The 25857-nt window shown below is 42.0% G+C and overlaps 2 protein-coding genes across 5 annotated transcripts; both read left to right on the top strand.

Annotated features, from left to right (window-relative positions):
- Nucleotides 1-1696: 1696 nt before the first annotated feature.
- Nucleotides 1697-9235, top strand: LOC125288141 (cell wall protein DAN4). The gene is made up of 20 exons (XM_048234256.1): nt 1697-1965; nt 2986-3049; nt 3176-3269; nt 3482-3532; nt 3680-3712; nt 3820-3864; nt 4335-4403; nt 4514-4576; nt 4718-4801; nt 5617-5694; nt 5962-6006; nt 6414-6497; nt 6937-7017; nt 7155-7196; nt 7419-7493; nt 7610-7687; nt 7907-7978; nt 8169-8277; nt 8592-8694; nt 8906-9235. The coding sequence occupies exons 2-20, from the start codon at nt 3016-3018 to the stop codon at nt 8920-8922; spliced, it is 1257 nt and encodes a 418-aa protein (XP_048090213.1). The 5' UTR covers nt 1697-1965; nt 2986-3015; the 3' UTR covers nt 8923-9235.
- A 374-nt stretch (nt 9236-9609) lies between these two features.
- On the top strand, nt 9610-24342 carry LOC125288750 (SLAIN motif-containing protein 1-like). 4 transcript variants are annotated; one of them, XM_048235358.1, is made up of 11 exons: nt 9610-10267; nt 11813-11949; nt 17450-17599; nt 17975-18085; nt 18739-18888; nt 19279-19623; nt 20133-20144; nt 20764-20913; nt 21500-21782; nt 21894-21944; nt 23288-24342. In XM_048235358.1, exons 1-10 carry the CDS (start codon nt 9819-9821, stop codon nt 21904-21906), a joined length of 1800 nt encoding a protein of 599 aa, XP_048091315.1. In that variant the 5' UTR covers nt 9610-9818; the 3' UTR covers nt 21907-21944; nt 23288-24342. The 4 variants fall into 4 exon arrangements, with proteins under 4 accessions (XP_048091315.1, XP_048091314.1, XP_048091317.1 ...); XM_048235357.1 differs by lacking the exon at nt 21894-21944 and having other exon boundaries at nt 9613-10267; XM_048235359.1 differs by lacking the exons at nt 17975-18085; nt 21894-21944 and having other exon boundaries at nt 9614-10267.
- The last annotated feature ends 1515 nt before the right edge of the window (nt 24343-25857 follow it).

The following is a 25857-nucleotide window of genomic DNA, read 5'->3' as shown; positions in this document are numbered from 1 at the left end:
TTCAAAATGTCCTTTCCTCTCCTTTGAAAATGTATTTTCTCACAAGAAACAAATCAGCTCTTATTCAGACCTGTTTCTCCTAAACCACCTTTAAGGGAAACAATGAGCAGAATAATTTAATGAGAAGCAAATATATGAGTAGGGGTTTGAGGACTTGTGAGGAGGGCTCAGGAGTTGACATGAAAAAATATGAGAAAATCTCATGTTGATTTGAGTTCAATTTAGTCTCAAATAGGCTAAAGGGGTGATCTGATTTCTAATTTCTCTCTCTGGCTGGAACACCCAATGATGTTGGGCAACTTTTTTCCAAGAGAACTTTAATCAGATAAGGCTAATTAGGATTAACCTGACTTTCGCCAGATGAATTTTGTTCCACCTAGCTCCACTCATCTGGCGAGAGTCAGGTTAAATTATGATTATCAGAACACATGGAAGCGGTTAAGTGTTGCTCAGCAATATTGCTCAAAAAGTTGCCTCATGTATCATCATATTTTACACAAGAAGATTTCTTTGATTGTAAGGTGTTTGTCTGACAGGTTATTGTCTGACAGTGATATAGGTAGGTGTAGGTGCTTTTTTTTAATCTTTTTTATCTGATAGTGTATCCCCTATTCCTTGGAAAGTACTAGTGTAGCCTATACATCATGTTTCTATTTCCGGAATGTGTAATGACAATTTATTGGCGATTTTCATGTTTTTCAAGAAATGTCTGCTTACTCTGAAAAGTAAACGCCTTTGAGATCTGGAAGATGAATAACTCTTTCATTAGCACTATGCCTCTTCTAAAACCGGGCGTCTTTCTCCTCCATCAGCAAAAGGCTAATAGGCCAACCAAAGGTCTCGGCATGTCAGCATCATGGACCAACCAAAGATCTCAGCCCATGGCTGCATCATGGTCTTTGAATTTGTTTTTGCAGCTGCGGCTAAGACACCGCGTGTGGATGCACAGAAGTGACAGACCGAAAAGGAGAAAGTGAGAGAGCAACAGATAACTGCTGAAGTCTGTAAAATGCACATCATTCTGACTCGGAAAATGCCTGCTCAGCTTTTGGGAATGCACAGTGGTCATGTGTCATAGCATTAGAGCTCAACACCTGTCTCTTGTAGTGAACAAGCTGAGTGTGTGTGTGTGTGTGTATGTGTGTGTGTGTGTGTGTGCGCGCGCACACGTGCGTGTGTGTGTGTTTCTCTGTGTAGTAGAGTGCATGTTGTTTAAGGAGACACGCAAAGAAGGTGAGAATTGTAAATAAAATATAATTATTACATTTACTTTTCCCATATTCATGCTCTATTTTATATTGTTTCTTTCATTTTTGTATAATTTACTTTTTGTTCCGATTTGTTCATTTGTTTTACTTCCAATCCTACTCCACAATATGATACAAACGCCTGTTTGTTGTTTCAGTTCAGTTGTATAAAATGTTAGAACTGCAGTGCTATACTTTTTTGGAAACCCTCTTTATGGCATGCCATAAACTATAGGCCGACTACATAACAAGATCTTTGAAAACCAATGCTCTTTCAAGCTTGTTAATAAGTTAAGTTGATATTGAGCAACAAGTCCTATGTTGCGTAGACAGGTGGGTATAATCTGGTTCATAACTGTGTTATTCCATGTTGCCTTAAGATCGGGGCTTCTATTTTCACAGGTAGACACCAATGTATCTGAGGGAGGGGAAGCATTACGTGCTGCTACTATGACAAGACTGCAACAGCAAATCTTTCTGAAAAAGGGTGAACACATTCACAAGCCTGTTTTCTTTTCCATCTAATGCCTTGATGATTTGCTGCCTGGGAAAACTCACCTTTCTGGTTCAAGGTGTGCACAGGTATGACGTGGGACACACCCCCTGGGCTGGGTGAATCACTCGCCCTGAGAGAGAAAGAGAGAGGAGAGAGAGCAGAGCAGTAGATCTGTCAAAGCTCATCAGAGGAGAAGACACACCTGAGTTTACACAAAGAGAGGTAAGGCGACCGCTTATCATCATATACCTTCTGAACATTTTAACGGTGTGAATGGTAATATAGTGATTCTGTGGTAATATATTGATTCTATGGTAATACATTGATTCTGATATTTCCATTTATATACATCACACAAGAGAAAACCTTGGCCATATGGTAATAGATCAGTGTGTGACAGCATAGTATAGACATTATTTTGGTTTGGCATTTATCAAACTCATGTTACTAAGCCTACATTCCCACTGTCATTAGTAGTCTGGTGTCAGTGCCCTGAACATGACATTATTACTGATGGCAGTTAAATTGTGTAAACGGAGAATATAAAATACAGTAAATTTGGGTCCTGTCTGTGATGTTAATTGTCATTTCTATGGCACTGTATATATTCTATACATCGGTGTTTTGTTCATGTAAGGAGGAGATTTATGCCAATTATAAGGGTGACAATTGAGAAAAGAATCTATGAACAATTGCATGAGAAACTGAAAAGCAAGCAAACAAAGGCTCGGGAGGCGACGCCAGCAGTTATAGGGACCTTTATGTTTGCCCAGTGGTGTGTATGCTAAACACAGAGGATATTACACGGTCATTTCACTGGACTGGGAGCAAGTGTGCGCCCTCCTGGTTAATCAGGACAGGTGGCTTTGGGTCACACCCTGAGAGCAAGGGAGGGGACCTGGCTGGGGACTCAAATATGCAAGGCATGGTGCCCAGGGAACATTTCACATTATCACCAATACACACCCAAAACAATGTTACACATACGCACCAACACACACCCAAAATAACCCAGACAGACTTGGTGGAATGTCATGATTTTGTAAAAGGTTTTTGTTCATAATGTTCATATTTATGATGTGGGCAGTGCTTAGATATGGGAGGTATTTTGTTGATAGGTCCAATGGTCCAAACACACCCGTGCTGCAGTATAAAGTTCCTCTAGGGATACTGTCAGGAATGATAAAGAACTTGGCATGACTTCAAAACCACTGTGGTTTGTTTTCTCACTCTTTCTTTCAGAGTCAGCAGACCAAACACTGCCTGTCTACAATGTCCTACAACAATCCTTACTCTTCTAAAACAAGTGAGATGCTTCGTGAAGCTGTGAAGTGTTTGTTGATTACTGGTCTATTTGCTCTGGCATCAAGTGTCGCACCAGGAAACCAACTATCTCTCTGTTTGCCTTTTTGTACGGTTCATCTGTGTCTAGGTAGCCCTAGCCAGGTATCCGCGGCCAAACGATCCTTTCTGAAAGACAGCAGTTGGATTAAGAAGGATGGAGATGACGATGACGATTCAGTGTTGTAAGAAAACTCTTATATTCTCATAATATCATGCAGAGGCACAAAAACACAATCAATTACAAGAAAACATCACTTAGCAGGATGCTAACCTGCTAGCAGGATGCAAATGCACAGAACCCCCTGATAAGGTCCTGATAGTCCATTACTCACTTTATAAATACACACATTTGTACTGATGTTGTTTAAACTATTTTTTCATCCTGTCTACGCAGTCAAGACAAGTTGGCACACAAGACTGGTTCAGTCAGCAACCTCACTAAGAGGTACATTATGGGATAAAATGACAAAATAACATTTTATTTATATTTATTTATGTTGTTTTAAGCTCATACTGTACATATTTGAAGATTATTTTATATGATATTAGATGCAGCACATTTTTAAATATCCCTTTATATATCCCTTTACAGATTTGGTGGGAGCCAAGATCTTGACCAAAGCAGGTTAGTCTTAGCCAGTGATAATCAATGCCATCCTGTTGGAGTGGCATAAAATAGGTCCGAATATTGCTTTTGGGTTTGAATTGTGTTTGACCTCTTCTCTGTTACAGAAATCAAACCTCTTCAAAGACAGTAGTTACAAACTCAGGCTCCGGGTAATTAATTTATACTGAACAAATACATGAATGTAACACTTCAGTCCCATTTGTCATGAAAGGCGTATTTCTCTCAAATGCTGTGTCCACATTTGTTCAGTGTATTGGGCACTTCACCTTTGTCAAGATAATCCATCCTCCTGACAGGTGTGATATCAAAAGATGCTGATAAAAGGCCAAAAGCCAAATATTGTCACTAAAATTTGCAGCTATCACAAACTGATGTCACAAGTTTGGGGGACTGGCAGTGGGCATGTCCACCAAAGTGGACTGAATGGTTAAGTCTCAATAAAGTAATATGGGTTTTAACAGGTTTTTTGAACAGAATTTGAGTGAAATAAACCTTTTGTGTGGATGGAAGCTGTTTTAAATCTTTTACTAAACTCATGGAAAAATAACATGTTGCATTTATCATTTTTGTTCAATAAAAATCTCAAAATGGCATTATGTTGTTCTTTTTTATCCCCCAGTGTCAAGACAACAACATCGACAATAGAGACCAAAACAGTCACACCTACCAAACCTGCACTCCAGACTAAGTACAAACATACTTTTAATAATTTAATTTAATTGATTTTGCTTTGGTGAATGGAATGGATAATTAATATTGTTAATTTATCCTAAAATTTTGTATTATGTGCTTTAATAGACCGCCTTCGAGTCCAGGAGGAAAAAGTAGCTTCACAGACAGAGTATTCTCTGCCAACAAACCGTAAGTAAAGCTCTAAGAGAAAAGTGTCACCATTATACTCTCATGATAACATTTGCCTTCATTGCCACAAGAGCACTTTCTGAACTCAAGCTTGACATTCAGCAAGAGCCACTTCAAAAAGTTAATCTATTTCCATCACAGAAGTGATCAAACATCTCCACAAAGTACTACCACCACAACTACCACCGTGTCAAGGAAGACCACTTACACCGAGACAACCAATGGGTAAGTTATGCTTTAGTATAATATCAGTGAACATTTCACACATCATATTACAATGTAATATATAGGTCTGGAAAAAAAGAAGAGACCACTGCACATTTTTCTGATATCATCCTACGTTGCTGAGTGATATTCGAATTAAAATTTGAATATGACCATCAACTCATTCAAATGTCACTCAGCAACCGTAGGATGACATCAGAAATGTGGTCTCTTAATTCTTTCCAGAGCTTTATATCCAAAGCCCAAAGCTTTTAGTACTGAATCTGATTACTGATAGTTATGAAAGGGTTCAGACTAGGTGGCGCTGTTATTCCTGCACAACAAAATGGCAGTATTTCCAGGAGGAGTAATTACATTAGGTAGTGTAAAAAGGCAGGTATGAGAAGCATGCAGCTGCAGGAGACAGCAGCTTCATAGCTGACGGAGGGTGGGGTTCGGGTAATGTGTGGATATGGGCCAGGCCTGGCATTCTTCATGCACTAATACATCTGAGCTATTGACTGACACATAAATAATCTTCACAAGCTTACTTCAATCAATCAATCAATCAATCAATCAAGCGTACTTCAAAGGCTTCTGTGACAAAATCTTGTTGAGAGCCAAATTAAAAGGGTGATAATTTGACAGATGACACAAGATGTAGACAGCAATCAATCCTGTGAACATACATCTCTACAGAGGCTGATTCTGACTAGAATAATGACCCTAAGGAGAAACAGTCACACACTGCTTGCTGTTCTCAAGCACTGTTGAAGTGCTCACAGCATCTAGCGATAAGAATGAGGCAATAAGTAATTCATATTCTTTTATTTTAGGGTCAATACCAAGATCTTAAGCCCCACCTCCACTGTCAATACCAAGATCTTAAGCCCCACCTCCCCTGTCAAGAGCAGGTGAGTAACTATCAATATTTAGATGTGTATTCCAAGAGTCTAATACCGTTTCCTACCATGGAAAATAATTAGTATCAACACACACAGTATGTGGAGGAACTTGTCCTGTTTTGACTTGGCTTTACTTTGTCCTGTTTTGACTTGGCTTTACTTTGTCCTGTTTTGAATTGGCTTTACTTTGTCCTGTTTTGACTTGGATTTACTTTGTCCTGTTTTGAATTGGCTTTACTTTGTCCTGTTTTGACTTGGCATATTTCCCTCATTCAGTGTGGAGAGCACCCCCAAATCTCCTGCACCAGTTCCAATTACAAGGTGAGATTATGGATAATCTGATCATTTAATAACTTTGATTTCCCAGATGCTGAGTGTCCTTAGTTTACAGTGAATGTGAAACACCTCTATGCACTTCTAACAGCACATCTATGGCAGCAAATTAAGACATCTGCATTCACTAATGAATGTGAGAATTTATGTAGATGAATTATGACTGATATAGTTATAAAAGTGGGGTATTTATTTTTTCATCTCTTATGAGTGTTTTGTTTTTATTGATAAATCTCAGCCACCCCCATTGTCTATTGAGTCTACAAACACACACACACACACACACACACACACACACACACACACATTCCTAGGAAATAATATTTGAAAACTTCCTTAACATCACAATACTGTATTTTTGTTCTTCTCTTTTTCGTCCTTTGTAAAAAAAACAGGAGCAGTTCCAAAACAATAAGCAGTGTGACAGAGTCCCCATCACCAACACTGTCAGGATCCAAGTCTCCAAGCTACAAATCAAGGTACTTTTTACAACTATCTGTACTATATGGTTCATTCATCCCACAAACAATAGATTACACTCATTACTGCATTCTCACTGCATCTCAGACTATGCCATCTATGTTTAAAAGTGGGTAGGTGAGCATTCTATGCAGATAAGAGCAGATACTTATGACAAGAGCGGAAACTCAGCCATTGAATTTGAATAAAAAATAAATAGAAATCACAATCAAACAAAAGACAAAGCTAGAAGAAGAGTTGTCTCTCTGTGAGACAGTGCTGCTTTCATTCTCTTGTTGCATAAGTGGTTGGATCACCACAGGAACAGTGCTCACATTATATGGAGTGTTTGTGAATCCTTAAGCATGCTCTGTACTCTCCAAATACTGGCAACACAGAGCATTTCAGCCAGGTGACAGACCCATCTGCAAGAGTCCCATGTTTGTGTTTGCTTTTCAGCACTTTGGACAATCTGGCAGACACACTGATTGATATTCCCACCAAACCCGCAGACACTACTACTGTGAAAACCAGAACAAGGTCAGTATCCCTAAAAACACACTAGAACATTTAGTTTATGAACAAACAAAATAGTAAAAATGTGCAATTGCAATGCTATTTCCCACCATCATATCTCTCAGAGTGCTCATTCTCTCTCTCTGTTTCATGTTATTTAGCATCACAAGGAAGGGAAGTGAGGTGGACTCCATCCCTGCAAGGTTAGATACCTTTAACAGTAGGACACACAAACTTAGAGAGGCCGTGGGTGATCCTGCTGGGGGTCCAGTAACATCTGGACCTGCCCTGCTGCTCCAGAGTCCATTGCTATCTGGCTGGGTCAACCGTGGTGTCATTTTAACATGCAGCTGTGCCATCTCATGAGCTGTTTGTACACAGTAGTCACAACCCAATGATTTTTTGTCCCTCATGTTGTTTCTCAGACATCTGGACAGCCTTGCAGATACACTCGACCCCTTCTCATCCACCACAACACCTCAAGAGAAAACTCGTGGCAGGTTGGGACAACAACACAGATTATGCAATCTCCCCAAGAACGTTTCTAATTCTGCACTGAAAAAGTTGTGCTGGTTTTTAATCTTACTTTCTGGGACTTGCTCTTGTTTTTCAACAGTTCATATGACAGCCTTTCTGATTCACTTCTGTCTTCCCCAACTAAGTCAACTAAGACGGAGACATCCTATACAAAGAGGTCTGTATCTCTTACCATATCTCTGTCTCTCCTCGGATTCATTTGAATATGGTCATATGGTCATCTCTAACATGCCTTAGATCAGGGGTGGGTAAACTTTTTGGCTCAAGGGCCACATTGGGTTTTGAAAATTGGCTGGCGGGCCGCACAACAACCAGCTCAAGAGTTCCCTAGAACAAAATCTGAACTGTTCTCCTTTGACCCTTCATCTCCCCACAGCACCAAGTACAGCTCTGGAGATACATTAATTTCCTCCAAAACATCTCCAAGCGTGCAATCCATGTCTAAAAGGTATATATGTGAATGTGATTACAGCAGGGCATACCTGCCTCTGTGATATTACAGTGCAACTCAAGGCACAAACTTTATACATCCATTATGGGTCCTCCCAGTTGTCTTCATGAGTGCAGACTTATTTATTAGTTTACTGGCTGGTGACGGTGACAGCTGATGAGAATTCCCCCTTCTGTCTCTAATCCAGAACGGTGTCGGACAGAAACGTGTGCTCCTTCTGCCATCAGCCCATCACAGAGTCCATCAGGATGGTTCTGGACGAGCTAAAGATCTTCAGCCATGCCGACTGCTTTAAGGTGACCCGTCTCAGTCAGTCCCATCAGGCTCCCATGCCAGCCAGAGGTCACCCTGGATTAGAGCTGCTCTCCCTCCTTCTGTGGGACAACATGATGCAGCTCTGTTCAGCCTCAGGCCTGCATGTCTCACTCTGCAGACGTTAACGGCACTGATGCTCTTAACGAAAAGAGATCTCTAAAGATTTCTTAGAAAGAAAAAGATTTGGATTAAAGATAAAAATTCTGCTTCAGTACTTAACATTCTTAGACATTTAACCCATTCTTTACCCCCCCCCTCTTTCTCTCTCCCCATTTATGTTTTGTTATGTTTTCAGTGTGTTGGGTGTCACTGTAAGCTGAGCAAACTGGAGGCTGGAGACAGTCTATGGGTTTACAGGGACGCTGTGAACTGTGACAACTGCTATATGAAGATAAAAGGTTAGTGGGGATTACCATTAGAATAGATTATCATTCTTTTACTAATAATATTTAGGGATCATTATGCAAACTTGTATACAATTGTGTACAGTCAAGCTGTAATGATTCAGAGTGAATCAATAAGAACTGTTTAAAGAAATAATCAAATCTTGCAGATTTTCTTTCCATGGTTTTAAGGTTCAGTCATTCAAAATGTTTTGTTCTATTACAGATCGTTGGTATCATTGAGAATGGACAAAACATGGACATGAATGCAGTCAGCGTTGTGGATTCTAAACACTATTGATCAAATGGACATATATTAACAATCTTATCAACATAAACTATGCATTATTCCTTCTACTTAAAACTGCATATAGTTCATTCAATATAATGTTTGAATTGTTTTAATGTATTTCTCTATTTCTCTATGTTACAAAAGAGATGGAAACAAATTCATTTAAAACAAGTAATCTTCTTTGCGCAAATAACTAATCAAAATGCAACTAACTTGCCTGTTAATTATGATTATGTTCAATAAAGGTAGGCTATTGTTACTAAAGAGGTGTGTTTAGTGAATGTCTTGTTATGTGGAATCATGTCAATACAGGAGCCACCATAAATTAAATAATCTAGGTTTGAATAGATAAAGACCTATGATATATGAGCTCAACTGAAAATATAAGATAAGCATATTCGTTAACAACATTTTAAACCCTACACTCATATGGGAGTAACCGCGAGATCGTGAACTGGAGTAAAGTCATGTGTTATTGTTATGTTTTCTGTGTTTTAACACAAACGATAGCTGTCTTTCGACAGCTGTAGCGATGAGTATTAATTATGGTAGGAGACCACCTGCTGCTGGTTCTGATTAGGCTGGTCGGCCGTAATGGTGATGTCGAGTCGCGTAGCGAAGACGATTGTACGTTGAGGGAGGAGACTCATTTTCTCCTCCGCTCATTGGCGAGAAGCAGTCGAGTGCGGTGTAGGGCCAGTGGACGTAGGTGCAGGGGGAAAACTTGCCATCACAAATCTCAGTAAGGGCGGCGGATGAGTGAGGATCGCAAAGCCTACCTTGTCCTCCATTTTCAGGGCAAAGTAGTCTGGATTTATACAAATATTGTTGGAAATAATTTGGTTCAATGGAGGCTGCGGTTCTAAACCCTCAGATGATGACGGATGTCAACTGCAACAACAGTGCCATGAACGCAGAGCTAGAGGTGAAAAAGCTGCAAGAGCTCGTTAGGAAACTGGAAATGCAGAACGAGCAGCTACGGACACGGGCAAATGCAGTAAACGGGCGCACAAGCCCTCACATCTTGTCGTCCTCTCCGCTTTGCTTACTCGGGAATACAATTGCTAGTAGTAGCTACTGTATTCCGAGTCCGCCACCGACGCTGTCGTGCCCGGCATCCTTAGGACTATACAATGAGGAGCCTTTCCCTTACTTCCAACCTCACAACCCCGACGACGCCGCATCTGATGCAGATGATGTGTCTGGCGACTACACTGAACCTACGGTTTTTGACGATATTGAGATACTGAACCTTGATTCCCTGTTACCTTGTGATCAGGATTCAGAGGAAACCTGGTATGGTCATTCTGTCTGTCTGTTCTGTTTTGTGCAGAAAACACACCGATTCTACTATTGAATTGGATGGACAAATAATGTATTAGTCGGCTTCATCACAGCACCGGGGCGTTATAACTTAACAAGGCCAAACTATTTCAGTGAAGAGCATTAGTTTATGCACTGCTGTTCATTTTAAGCTATGCGAATGTGACACTAATGACCGTGTAATCAGGCCAGCTCCACTACATACGAGTATTGACACGGGGGCGTGAGTGCCATTTTACGCACGGCGTTTTCAGAACCGTTTGGCATGTCTGTCGAATGTAGAGGGATAAATGATACATGATTATCTCCTCTGGTCAAGATGTCTGAACCAGATTTGGGTCTGCAGTCATCGCCGTGGATGATTTAACATAGCCTACATCCGTACCCGCCCCTCTATGTCTCCTTGTGTTCGGCAGCCTTTCTTTGTTTTTTTTTTTGTGTACATAGCCAGTGTTCTCTCCCTTATTGGGGCGGTCATATAATTCGGATTGGCCTAAGCGATTATTTGGCTGTTTTGGTGTCCTCACCAGCCATCACTGGCAAGTGTTCTAATGCGTTCGCCGACCTACAACTGTCATCCAATACTCTAAAGACGAATACAGTTATTGCAGTCTCCATCCTTGAGTGATCGCTTTGTTACCAAATCCTGTTTCATTTGACTTATATAAAAAAAATACAGTCAATGTGCCCAATTCTGTTATTGTGGGGGCGGCGGTCGTAGACATTTAAATCGCTCAGTTCTGCAATATAATCGCTCCATTTCCACGTGAAGCTCAGTGTGTATGCAGGCCTCTCATAACGATTCAGTTTGTTGAAAGAGTGGACATGAAATCTTTTTATCAGGATTTGATCTCAACACACAAAATAAGAGTGAATTGCATAGAGGTCAACAGCAAAGTAGCCTAAAATATGCTACATGGACAGATGCACTCAGTGAAGCAGGATACATGCTGTTGGCAGTGCAAAAGAGAAATACACCATATAGCCTTTGTTTACATAAAGCTCCGGTCCTCATGGATGTTTAGTGTAGCTAAGTTTAGTATTACTATATAAGCTTGTCAGGCCAGGAAGGTTAAGTGGATGGCTAATTATGATCAGGTTGACCCATAGGTCATGCTGATTGGGCTGGTGTGTGTGTGTGTGTGTGTGAGTGTTGGGGGTTCTGTCCTCCAAGGCCAAGACAAGTGGGTGCTGCACTTGAAAATCTGCATTTTCTTTTTTTTTAAGTATATTTTTTGGGCTTTTTTGCCTTTATTTGGACAGGACAGTGGAGAGTGACAGGAAGCAAGTGGGAGAGAGAGATGGGGTGGGATCGGAAAATGACCGCAGGTTGGATTTGAACCTGGGTTGCCGTGGGCACTCGGACCCGTATATGGTACGGGCCTGCTGCGCCAAAGCGCATTTTCACAGAACAACTCATGACAATGCTGATCTCTGACCTCACGATCCTACCTCATCTCTTTTTCTACCTCTTGTCCTTTTAATCTCTCATCTTCTCCTCCCTCTCTTCTGTTGTAGGCTGTATGTCTCCCCTAAGGCTTGTCTATGGGTGGAGGGGAGTCTGACGCCACTACAATGGTGCCGGCAGGTTCTGGACAACCCCCGGCCGGACATGGAGGCTGCCAAGCGGGCCCTCTGCCATCGCCTGGACTCAGGTAGAGCCATGGCCACATTATTGTGGTCGTAGCGTAACATATGATATGAGAAGGTAGAGCTGGCCGTGTTATTAGGGACATGGAGTAACATGATATGATGACAATGTGCCACAACAAAGGGTCAGACTGAACCCTGGGTTGCACCTCAGGCTGTGATTTGAGTTCCAGAGTTCATAAGTAGCCGTTTTTTTTGTGGCCGTTCTCCAGGCTGCTGAGATTGTCTGGTTGTGTATACATTACAGGTGCATCAAATAGAAATGGATATCCTAGAAAAATAAAAAATTCCCATAATTTATTTAAGTGAAATTTTCATGTTAACTAGATTCACATTCTACACATACAGTGAAATACATTTCAAGCTTTTTTAAAAAAAATCTTGATTATTCTAATCTTAGTGTTTACAGTTTACAGGAAATCAAGTCAGTTCTCAAGCCAGTTCAGTATCTCAAAAAATTACAATAAAGAATTTATAATACAGACATGTTGACCTGAGAAGAGCTTTAATTAAGTCAAAATATCAGCAATGGTTTCCTGAGCAGTTAATCTCTAAGTCTGGGCAGGGCAATGGACTTTTCAATTATATTCAAATTTTTTGAGATGCCCCTGCATATGGAAGTGTACTGCCTCAGCCCCGCATGTGCATTTTATATCCTCCACATACCTTGATTTGCTTCCCGTTTATTCAGTAAAAAATAGAATAGTAACCATTAACAATAACAACCATAAACAGATACAAACCACGTACCTACATACAAACCAAGGTAAACAGAGTCTTTAGACCACGGGTTCCTAACTTATTTTGGCAGGTGACCCTATTTTGATGTCACAAAATGTTGGTGACCCCAATCATTCATGTGTAGGGAGAGAGAACGCAGCACATCCAGACGATAGTGGTACTTTGATTTTCATGCATGTCTGGTTATTTAACTATTTTGATTGGTGGAATTATGCTTGATCAATGTTCAAAACAAGCATCTTATGCGGGCTGTCTAAGTTTATTTTTACTTAGCTAGATTGTAATGAAGGATCTGTTAATTAACTCGGATATCATGGGGTTTTTAAGGTTTTTAATGAGGATTTCAGGGGACCACACATGGGGTCCTGACCCCATGGTTGGGAAATGATGCTTTTGACGCTTTTTGAGGAATTTCCACATACCATTACCACTGGATTGATTTCAATAGCCTCACATTCTCAGTGAGTTGTGACTATTAATAAGTGAGGGGGCGGTCACGCATAAACAGGCATGTCCAATGATGCTATGATTGGGTGTTTACTCATAACCATGCACATCCAGTGATGCTGTGATTGAGCGGTCACTCATAAGCCGGCACGTCCAGTGATGCTGTGATTGCGGTCTTTGTGTTGGTCTGTGAGGTTTGGGTAAGGTGGTCTGCATCAGAGACCTCTGTAACTGATCCGGTACTTTCACTGCTACTCCCCCTCCCTGTGAGCTGGCCTTTTTCTTCCTGAGGATTAAAAAAGGAAATCTGCCAGCTTGCCCGATTTAGGACTCCGGACGCGTCCAAGTAGTTGAGTAAACACACTCACACACAAAGACACTTGCGCCAGTCCTCGTACAGAGCTGGTAAACAAACACACATAGCTGACCATGACATACAGCTGACCATAACACACTCAGCTGACACAAACAGCCATTCATCGGCTCTCAAGAAGTCCTACTGTCATATGGTGGGACTGTTACTGATGATCAACAGATGCCAACATCACCACCACCACCACCACCACCACAGCAAATGTACCACATCATGTCTAGCCAGTTCCACACAGCAGTAGGTAGGCGCACAAGTGAAGAACATACGCAGAGTGGTGCACGTTTGCGCACGTCTTGCATCACGTCTTGCACACCTCCTGGCTCACTTGCAGCATGTAGATTGCAGGGCCTCAATGACTTCCAGCGTAAAGCCCTAATTACAATTCACATCATGCCTCCTGCTCAGTCAGAAGAGCAGCATATGGCTCCACTCTCCCAGCGGTGGGCGTGCAGTTAACGCAGTCACTAATGTGAGGACGATGCTCACCAACGTGCCTTCAGAATGGTGGCCGTGGAATGGGATGGAGGGAGGGAGGGAGAGTCGTGTGTGTAAATGTGAATGATTGTGACTGAGACTCCTGAGAAGGTAGTAAAGCATTAATAGGGATTAGCAGCATTAGCCTGTAACGGGAGACTGAATCACTCGGTTACCTCACATGAACGTCCCTTTTTGGACTCTCAGGTGATGGGCTTCATAAAGTCCATGGGTATTTATGTCTATTGACACATATTTCACCAAAAGAGCCCACTGTTGACCTGCTTATTTTCATGATATTGGCCCAGATGTATATTTATTTCCGTTGCAGCACTGAGTGCAGCAGTGTAGACCTCCTGCAGTCTGCCATACTTAGAAGCTTGTTCTAGTCAGGATCACAAAAGCCAGGGCAACCAGAGGGGTAACCATGGAAACTGTGTTTACATGAAAGGACTCTGTGCTTCATGCCAAGTGGCTTATAACTTCGTTGCTATGAAGCATAGCCCTATATATGTCAGCAGTTGGCTCAGCAATTCCATGTATATACCAGTGTTTCCCACACATTGACTTATTTGTGGCGGCCCACCACAATATCAACATTGACCACCACACAATGATTTTCCATATTGTACTATTTAAATGGGATGAAATCCTTTCATTGTAGAGCTATGTGCATCTTTGCACAGTCTCCTCTCCTTGTCTCTCTGTCTCTCTACGGGCATGCATGCATTAAAGAAAACATTATTGGCATCATAACCCCGCTAAACAGATTTGTTCAAAACTACCACCTACCACTAGCCTGGGTGCCAGCCGAACTTAGTAACCTACCACCACAAATAGAATTCAATTCTGTGGGAAACACTGTATACCCTCTGTGCACTATGTTCTTGGCTGTGTGTGTGTGTGTGTGTGTGTGTGTGTGTGTGTGTTTTTTATTAAATCTAGTACTCCTTGAAGGACCAATAGATAATTCACTGTTTGGCTAAGTTCTTCAAACATTCATGAATATTAGATGAAGTGTGTGTGTGTGTGTGTGTGTGTGTGTGTGTGTGTGTGTGTGTGTGTTTGTGTGTGATTTTGTGTTAATGTGCATGTGAAATATTGAGTTAAAATATTTGGCTGGCTGGTCTACTGGCTGCCAGCTCTGGGGTTAAACTGGGTTGGGGCTATTGGGTGCAGTTTGTGCTTGAACTGACCAGTGAAAGGCCTGCATTGAGCAGCACGCTACCCTCGTGCCAGCCCTGAATGCCCCCTTTGTGTGCCAGGCTTTGGGGAAACAGATGTGTGCCCAGGCGGCCAGTGACTGGCAGTTTAGTGCCCGACTGATGCCACCACTCTGCCCTGAGGTAGCTCCGCTGTGAAGAAGATCTCTCTCTCTCTCTCTCTCTCTCTCTCTCAGCTCTTACATAACACCAAGAAATAGAAAAACACCTTTCGAAGGTTAACAAGATCAGTACCTTTACTCTGTCATTGGGTGTACAATTTGGGAATAGCAGGGATATCTGAGCGGCGATGTGGTTCTTACACTGCTGTCCTTATTTCTAATCCATTACCCACAATGCATCTCTAAGTTCCATTGTACCTTGTTCTATTTTTGCCTAAGACACCTGTACGGGTTGTACTTACATAAACGTCTTGCAGACTACCTGGCTGTGATAACAGCATTAAACCCTGGGCTGAGGATTGGAGGCTTTATGTGACTAGGCAGTTTACTGTGTGTGTGTGTGTGTGTGTGTGTGTGTGTGTGTGTGTGTGTGTGTGTGTGTGTGTGTGTGTGTGTGTGTGTGTGTGTGTGTGTGTGTGTGTGTGTGTGTGTGTGTGTGTGTGTGTGTGTGTGTGTGTGCGTGCGTGCATGTGTTTGGGATGAATGTCTAGTTTGTGTTTCTCTAAGGACATGTAACTGTGTATTTGTATCCTTGTATCTATTTGTGTCCATTTGGGTGACCTATATTTATATAGCTATCTACTATACTATATCTATATCTACTATACTATACTGTATCTACTATACTATACTATATCTACTATACTTTATCTATATCTACATACTATATCTATATCTACTATGCTATATCTACGTACTATACTATCTACAATACTAAATCTATATCTACTATGGCCCCTATTTTAGCAATCTAAAACGCATGGTCACTAGCGAATAGCTTTATTAAATTTAGTGAGTTGTCCAGTCCACGTTTGAAGTGGTTTTGTTATCAAACGTCGGGCGGATGGCGCAACAAGGTGTTCCTATGTTTCTTAATCAGCCTTGGGTGTGTAACATCGGGCGTAACATCATTTAAACAAATGAGAATGACATCTGTCATTCCCTTTAACAGCAAGCAGCGCAGCTTCAAACAGCGCATCAGTAATTTGATTGTCAGCGGTGCATTTGAAGGAATCTGCTTGCACACGAGACCATATGGAACAGGTATTCCACTAAACCATGTATAGCCCATCTGCACTCGTCTATTATTTGAACTCATTGGCAAAGTGAAACTAACTTCACTGTGGTGTGACAAAACAGTTATACACAGTTAATTACTTTCACTATTGACTGACAATGGGTTACCATAGAAAACATAGCCACACTTACCCCCACTTACCCCAAAACAAAGCAACACTTACCCAGTAATGTTCGAATGACTGAATAAAAAACCTAAGGACATTTATTCTGCAGAGGCGTTGCTGCTTACATCTCGTGACAGTGCGTCTTCAGCTGTGCTTCATATGTACCTCTCGCCTCACGCCTGATCACTTTTATCCGTCACCAATTTGCAAATGATGGTGAATAACTACTCATTGTGAGATGTTTACCATTGTAATCATGTAATTTGTAATGTTTTGCATGGGTGTGCGCTGGTGCACGTTCCTTGTGCGCTGGTGCACCCGCCCATATCACTGTTGATAATGCTCTTAAAATAACACATACTGTAAACAACTCGCCACAGATTTCTGACCAGGTTTCCCTTGGTCAGTAACGCAATGCATTTACGGAGTGTACAATACCGATTTTTAGATAATGCGTTAGACCCCTTCTTAGGTCGTTAATTGCCACACCCCTTGGCACATTGCTCAATAAAAGAGATGGCCATGGTGAAAAAATAGATAGATAGATACTTTATTGATCCCCAAGGTGAAATCGAGTGTACGATAGGAATAAGCTTTGATTATACGCTTTGCTCTGCGCTTTTGACTATCATGATAAGGCCCTATATCTACATACTGTATCTAGATAGATAGATAAATAGATAGATACTTTATTGATCCCCAAGGGGAAATTCAATACTACACTATATATCTATTTCTACATCCACAAAGTATCCATGTTTAGCCCCTTGTGTGCCAGAGGTAGACGCCGTGTCCTCTAATCAACGCCTTATTGTGTGGGAATAAGATGACCATTTTGGACTCTCTTCTGTCCCCTCCACCCTCTTCCTCCTCCTCCTCCTCTTCCTCCTCCTCCTTATTAGTCCACAGGTGGAGGGGCGTCTTCTCCTCTCCTGCGTCTCCCGCGTTCCCTCACAGTCGAGTAGCTGGAGTCTCCCCACTCTGCACCTCCTCTCCCTCCTCCAAGTCCTGCTCTTCTCCTCCCCCTAGCGCACCTTCCTCTGAGAGACAAGGTAACACACACACACTCACACACACACACACACACACACACACACACCAATGTTGTCACCTAGAGACAGAGTTCTGTGGCCATCACATGGAGATTGTGAGTGAAATTTACATTAAAGATGTATATTTATACAAGTATATTTTATCTCAGTCCCTTTGTAATTTTATGGTGTGCAACTGGATTGAAAACTTGCCCCTTAGGCTCTCATTTGGACACATGTGTAATCCTACAGATTGTTAAACATGTCAAATCCCAAAGCAGATGGACCTGAATGAAGAGTTTGTACATCACCTCCCTCATTTCTCAACCTATCTTTCTGTCATCTCTTCACTTTTCTCTCTCTCTTCTCTCTCTCTCTCTCTCTTCCTCTCTGTAGCCTCATTCCTTCCATCCTCTCACCCTTCGCTCTCCCTGACTCTACCTGGGAAGGATCGCTCTCCTCTAGCTGAGAGAACTCCCACCTTCCTCTATCACCCAGCCGATCGCAGTAAGCCTCGCTGAGCTCACCGCCATCCCATAACACTCCTCCATCGCTCCATGGCAACCGGCTCTCGCGCCGTATTCTTCCATGCAGCCATTGGTCATGTCGCAGCAGAAAAGGGGCTGGTGCCTGCAAATGTATAATTCAGCTCAGCCGCTAACGCGCTAAAACGCAAACACTACATGCTAACGGAGTCTCTGCTTGGGTGTCAATCAAATCAAATGCTTGCTTTACTGCCATGTCGGTTCGATCTGTCGTCTGTACATATCTCCATGGCTTTAAAGCTTTTTGGATTTTGAATTCTATTGTACTGCAATGACACAGGATTGGGTTGGGTGAAAGTATTGATTTGCTGTTTTCTTTTTGATCCTGAATAATTGATGATATACCCGTATGATAGGATCAACCTTCACTCCATTTACTCCAGAGTGTAATTCTTACAGAGAGCAGGATCATTTGGTCAGTTATGATTTCATTGTTTATCAGTAGTTTATGTTCACAAAATTGTCTAAGACAGATTTTACTACCAATAGTAAGTAAGCTAGTGAAACAATTTCATTGCTGTTACTTTGGATGTTAGGACATAATGGAATAGAACCTAAAAAAAATCAATTGAAGCATTGTTTGGAAATTAAACCATGTTTTGTTTGTGTGTGAAGGCCGCAGCCTCCGACGGACTACCTTCAGTCCTCAGTCGTCTCTGGACAGTGAACTGAGTGCGTCCGAGTTGGAGGACGAATCCATCTCTCTGGGCTACAAGCTGCAGGACCTCACAGACGTCCAGGTGATGGCAAGACTACAGGAGGAGAGTAAGTCGCCAACAAACCCTCAGTCCAGCGGGAAGGGAAGGGGCCTGGTGTGTGTGGAGGGGGGGGAAGCTCTGTCCAGGGCACCAGAATTGGGAGCAACAGGGTATTTCAGGGCCAGTTTCCCAGACATGGATTATCCATAGTCCTTAGTCCAGGAATAGATTGCGTTTTTGTGAAGACATTCTTTTTCCAACTGGGAATTTGGTTTGGAACATTGACTAATCCAGATTTTTCTAGTAGAAGAGGATAGCATTTGTCAAATAGAATTATCTATTTATTCTGTCGTTGTTGTACCAGAGGGGGATTCTAGATTTACCATGTCAGTGACATGGCACCGGCAATAGTAGGAATGCATTTCTGCTGATCTGTATAGCCGTTTTCCCCCCTCAGGTCTGCGTCAAGATTACGCCACCACCACATCGACCAACCGACGGAGTGCCAGCTTCTCCTTCCAGTTTGGCCAGCGAGCGGACTCTCACTTGGAGGAGGAAGAGGAGGATGACGACGACGAAGACTACGGCCAGCTGCCTCCTCCGCAGCCCCGGCTGACGCGGACGGGGGGGCCCCTGCAGCGCGGCCTGTCCCACTCCCACACCTTCACCAGCATGCGGGACTGGCGCCGGAGCACCTCCACCCCCTCCACCCCCCACTACCCCTCCACCTTCCCCTACCAGCCCCAGCCCCAGCCCGCGCCCAGCTACGCCCCCGAGCAGCACGGCCCCCGGCACAGCTCAGGTGAGCGTCGCACGGGGAGACGCCTCTGCACTGGATGGGGCTACTCCCTTTGGACTCCTCCTAAGCAGTCAAAAATGGCAGATCAAATCAGGGACTAGTAATACAGGTTTGCCAAGCTCAGAATTCTGATGATCTGTAGGATTATGGAGGATCACAAATATTGTCTTTTAAGGTGTTCTAGTCAGATTAAAATCATTTACAAACATTGGATAGGATAACACAGCAAGACCTGTTTAATATTAACATGATGGCTATGTTTTATTTGTATAGCTGTTAAATAATAATAATAATAATAATAATGTTAAATAATTATAAAAATAATTTCATCAGCAATAATTACAAATGTATATAGGCACTATATGTAGGACCTATGTATTTGAGATTCTGGATTCTGAGGGCTGAAAAAAAGGCTTGATGCATTTTTTTAAAAGATGCCACATTTAATATGTTTTATCTTTTATTTACATATCTCTGTGTGACCATAACTTGTGGAACCTGTTTGGAACCAGTCGAGTTTGACAGTAAGTCAGATAATGTTTAGTGTTGTCTTTACATGATATGTTTGTGAAAATATGTCTGTTAGTCCTTCAAACCTGTCACCATTTATCTCCTAGACCTTATTGTCCACCACTTGCTATGGCTAACATAAACATACCTTCAATCAATAATCATCAACACACAAGGTGGTGCAACAAAAAAAGACCAAAATGTGACCACCCTTTTAATTCCGCTTTGACCACTGCTAAAACACTCCCTATCTGACTTCCCTAAACCGCTAAGCTCCTTCCAGGGCTGTAAGCTCTCATTAGGTCGTCCGCTCCTTTTAGAGTGCTGACTATATGCCAGGCACCAGATCTTGTGTGAGAGGACTTAGGCCATGTTCTGCATATCTAATGCCCCTTATAAGCGGCAAATACTCATGCCCCTTAACGACTCTGACATTTTGGTGGGATAATTTGATGCAAATTGAATCCAAATTCTGGAAAATTGGTAGAGAGAGAGAGGTTTGCATGCATTTCAAATATGCGTTAATAATTTACATTCTCATTCCGAGTTTGTGTGCGGTTTTGGTGTTTTCTGTTTAAAATATATTGGGAAGGATGAGGAGCATTACTAACGGCATGAGTTGTGCCACTTCAGATAAACTGCGGAGGAGTATGCCCAACCTGGTCAGGGCTCCCAGCATGCCGAGTGTCCCCGTTCCAACCAATCACATGGGCTCTCCTGCCTCCATCCGGAACAGCCAGAGCTTTGACTCCTCCAACGGGTTGGCCAGATTGCAGTCTGCTAGTAAGACACCTGACTTCCTTTGCACAAACATCAGCTGAGTGTCCCAAGCCTGGCTTTGGATATGTTTTATTATATTCCATTACTAGGGCTGTCAGCGTTCACGCGTTAATCACGATGCGAATAAGGACCAAGCAGAATGCGTGCATTTTTTTGAATCGCATTAATCGTGTGCCGCCAATGATTTTTTTATTTTACACTGTCACTTGTTCTGTTATCAACAATCCCCTTTTGCTGCTACTATTTTGACTCTGATGCACCATTTCTTGTCCTCAAACTGCCACAAACACTTCCTAGCAAAGATTCTAGAATCGCAATTAACTATAGAGATTCTGTGAATCGTTTGACAGCCCTATCCATTACAATACCGAAAGCTATTGTTGACCATGCTGAACATCTGTAATAGATAAGTGTTAGGATAACAAATTCTTAATACCACATATAACAATCAAAACATGTCAAATCAACACAGGTCTGGACGTCATAGAGATATGAGGAAAAATAAGAGTTCAAATGTGGATGTTGTTTAACACCAAAAATAAGAGTTCAAATGTGGATGTTGCTAACACCATGTGGTTGTGTCTGTTAGTCCCATCACCTGGCCAGCTCCAGAACCGCGTTCAGAGTGTGGGGAACTTCTCTGTGTCGTCCCGGCAACCCCTGAAGGCCACTGCTTACGTCAGCCCCACGGTCAAGGGTCCTGCTACCGTGACGACGTCAACCAGTTTACAGTCCCTGAGCAGCAGTGGCATCCCGCTACCCAGCAAACCAGGCAGTGGCCAGGCATCAGGACGCAGCGGCCTCCCTCGCCCAGCCTCCTTCATAGGAACCAGCTCTACTCCCCGGAGCAAGATAGCCCAACCTGTGCGCAGGTAAGAGGGTGAGATGGGACGATGCGGAGACCTCATCACAAATATGATTGCATTTTAAATGGCCCGGAGAGAGAGAGAAATGTAAACATCATCTTGAAATGCTCTTTAAAGGGATGAACCTTGATAACATGCTCCTCACCAGTTGCCATAGAGCAAAGCCACGTGAGTTGTATTGCTCTCTGTGTGTGTGTAGGCCAGTTGCCATAGAGCAATCTACGTTAGTTGTATTGCTCTCTCTCTCTCTCTCTCTCTGTGTGTGTGTGTGTGTGTGTGTGTGTGTGTGTGTGTGTGTGTGTGTGTGTGGGCCTAGTTACCATAGAGTAAACACACGTTGCTCTCTGTGTGTGTGTGTAGGCCCAGTTAGCATAAAGCAGCGGTGTTCAAACTACGGCCCACGGGCAAAATGCGGCCCGCCACACACTTTAATCCAGCCCGCCGAGCATTTATTCGTTTATCATAGATCCGACCCGCCACGCACTTTAATCCAGCCTGCCGAGCAATTAATTAGGTTATTATAGGCCGCTCGCTATTTTTTTCCAGCAATAGACGACGCTGTGGTTAACTTTAGGCTACTGCAAACTGCTTTACACTCTTCTTAGAGAATGTTTACGATGTCAATGTCAAAACAGCTTGTTACATTGAGATACATAGTATCTCCATTGCGGCAGATCTAAGTATGTTATGCTAATTTGGAACGCATTTGAGCGCGCACGAGAGGGAGAGAGCCTGGCAGGTTCCAGCTGGCTTGTCATTGTTGATAATTGATATCTCCTTTTTATTAGAAACTTTTAAAAGGAAATTGCGATGGCAACAGTAGCACTACTGACCATTTATAAACTGTGAGAGGGCGCAGCCATAGGCACAGCTCTAGCCATAGGCTATATTTGAGTAGAGCTGGCAAAAGAGACTTAAAGTGACAGTGCACCATTTACAAACGAATTAAACAGCATCAAATTAACAGTATTTTTTATATATATATTATTTTTTGTGTGTGTGGCCCGCCGGCCAATTTTCAAAACCCAAAAAGTTTGGACACCCCTGCCATAGAGCAAACCCACGTGAGTTGTATTCCTCTGTGTGTGTGTGTGTGTGTAGACCCAGGTTTAATAGAGCAAACCCAAGTAAGTTGTATTGCTCTGTGCTGTGTGTGTAGGCTCTAGATTGAGTGCAGTTTGTGCCAACTAGAGGTCTATTTATAGTGACTTTTTTTTTTAAGGACTTGAAACATTTACAGGCTGGTTTCCTGAGCAAAGTCGATATTTAGGCCAAACAGAAGATATCAATTCAAATAGTTTCAACTGTCATTTTCACTGTTCATTTTATATTAAAAATTAAGCCAAAGTTGTTTACTGTTTTTGTCCTAGAAACCAACACTGTGATGTCATGTAGATTTGTTGTATTTGGTAGTATAAAATATGTAACAACGTAAGCATATAGTCACTGTTGTGTGTAAATTCCAGTTCATATAAGAATATCTATGACTTACGATTGTGTTTTCCAACCAGTTTACTGACGCCGCCAAAGAGCTTGGCTACCCTCAGTGCCCTGCGTGATGGCAGTTGGAAGGATGGCTGTTACTAGAAATGGGCAAACATCGGAAAAGGGCACAGCTCAACTCAGTGGTGATCTGGTCACATGTCGCCGCCCTGCTGGTTGGGGTGGGCTACCACTGATAAAGCAATCTTAGAATGTGAACGGGAATGACTGGAAGTTGCCATGCTATGGAGAAAAGCCCAGAGTTGGGACTTAGTGCTTCCTTTTTAAGGGGGTGTTTTTTGCATCTATGTATTATGCAAAAAATAAAGGTAATCCTCATGTCACGTTTTCATCATTCATAAAGCCCCCAGCTTTGCTCTAATGCACTGACCAGGACTTAGTTACTAATAATCGACTCACTGCCCTGTAAAGCTTCTTTTTAATCAAATCATTTTTGATGTGTGAGGAACTCCAAACATGCTGCTAATCATTATTCTGCTGTTCCACTTAAGTTGTTTTTAAACAATATTACATAGAAAAAGAGAAAGAAGTCGTTGCAATTGCGTGACGCTTTTTAAGGGATTGAACTGTAATGTCTGTCCTATTAATACTCTTTTGTAATGGAAAACTTTAACCAAATTTGACCAGCTTGAAAGTGTTTACATACAGGTAAAGGTGAGTAAACTGCTAACACGTTGATGTTTTTAAACCCACAAACACACACATACACTTAATTTTCAAATCATGGAACACTGAGATGAAGTAAGAAATCTTTGTTATTGTTGCACCTATTGTTAATGTGTCAATGAAGTGTTTTGGTACTGCACTTTCACTATTAAATTATTTGTTTTTCAATATTGTTTGTTTGGAAAAGACACTGTATAGAAGTTCACTATGACCAATGTAGCACTGAATTAAAAAGGTTTTAATGTGTCCAACAAGAATAACAAAAAGTTATATTTGCAATTGCACTTAAAATACAGGTATTACTTTTTTTGTTTGTTTATTTGTTTGTATTTTTAAGCACAGTCATTGAAACAAGTTTGTGTGTTTCATTTAAAAATAAAGGCTTTTTAAACTTTCAGCAACTAGTACAGTAGCCTTATTGGTGCAGGCTGGATTCTTGTGACCGGATGATGCCAGAGACACACATAAAGCCAATAGACTAGCGCATTGCGCTCTTAGAGGTTTTGTCAAAGCTTTCTTTTTTCATCAATTTTTGATCAACTATTCTTGGGATACTGAAACTCTGATGCACATGAAACCTGATGGGCATGTAGGCCTATTCAAAGGCCTGCTGACAAAGAATAGACTCTTTTGGGAGCAAATTCCTGGAGTATCACCCTTCGGTGTCGCCTGTCTGACCAATGCAAGTAGCTGCTTAAAGCAATGTATGTTGTCCTTCATACAATGTATTTTGGCATTAAGCACATTCAAACGTGATTTTATATGATTTTATATCTTATGTTATGTGATTCCTTTGGATAAAAGTGTCTGCTAAATGAATAATGTAAATGTACATGTATTGATCTGCCAGTGTTGGCCAGGAGGAGATGGCAGGCTGCCTGAACACTCCAGCTGCAGTCTAAACTTGACATAACCAAAGTCCTTTTAGGCAAGTCCCTCCACTCGGCGGCGATAATGCAACACTTTTTGGGCACTCATCGGGCATCCTATTTGGCAGAAATGCGCGTGCGCAAGGCTTCACGACACCAACCTTACTCCAGCGGCGAGTTCACAACACATGATTGGCACGATGTCTGCACAACACACCATATGATTGGCTCAATGTATTCACATCACACCACATGATTGGCTCAATGTATTCACATGTCGACGTTTTGTCGTGGAACGGGTGGGATATGTGTAGACAACGGCCATATTGGCGTTGCAAACTAACCCCATGCATTTCTATGGACGAAGTCGTCTCTGACGTAACTCACAGGAGGTATTGCAGAAATTTGTTTGCATTAAATACAGTTTAAATGCCCTTCCTATTAGCTTAATTAAAATTAGCATAATGACTGACAAAATAAATCATTATGATGTTTTGATAAACCATTGTTAGCACACATTTATCAGGTCAGCATTGTGCGTAATGTTTTGATGTAGGCCTAATGAGGTCTGATGCAGTTTGTGGTGAGCAACTGTACAAGCTGACTGCAGATGTTTTGCTCCCACAAGGTCTTAAGGTCATGTACAGTATTTCTAACCATGCATTGTGTTCAAACCAGTGTGCAATGCATCATGTTGAGCCAGATCTGCATAAAAAATGAGCCTGTCAATCCCAGCATGCTCAGCGTTGTAAGCAGCTACCTGAAAATGAACGCACAAAATATGTTGTGATGTGAAAGCTCAAAATTAACTGCATGTTGCATTGCTACCACATTTTTTAGATGCATGCCAAATTTCTTAAAATTGCATCCAGGGCGCTGCAACGACATAATGTCGACATTTCAATAGCTTGCTAACACCTGATCACAGCTTCTGGAAGTGGGCATTTACATCTGTGTGCAGACTGCAGAGTACATACTTTACCACACACACACACACACTAGCCTGGGTGAACCAAGACTAACCTGTTTGCAAATTTGAATCA

This window comes from Alosa alosa, chromosome 23 (genome assembly GCF_017589495.1).
Source record: "Alosa alosa isolate M-15738 ecotype Scorff River chromosome 23, AALO_Geno_1.1, whole genome shotgun sequence".
NCBI lineage: Eukaryota > Metazoa > Chordata > Actinopteri > Clupeiformes > Clupeidae > Alosa > Alosa alosa.
The sequence above is the reverse complement of the archived record's forward strand: the minus strand, read 5'-3'. Positions and strand labels throughout refer to the sequence as shown.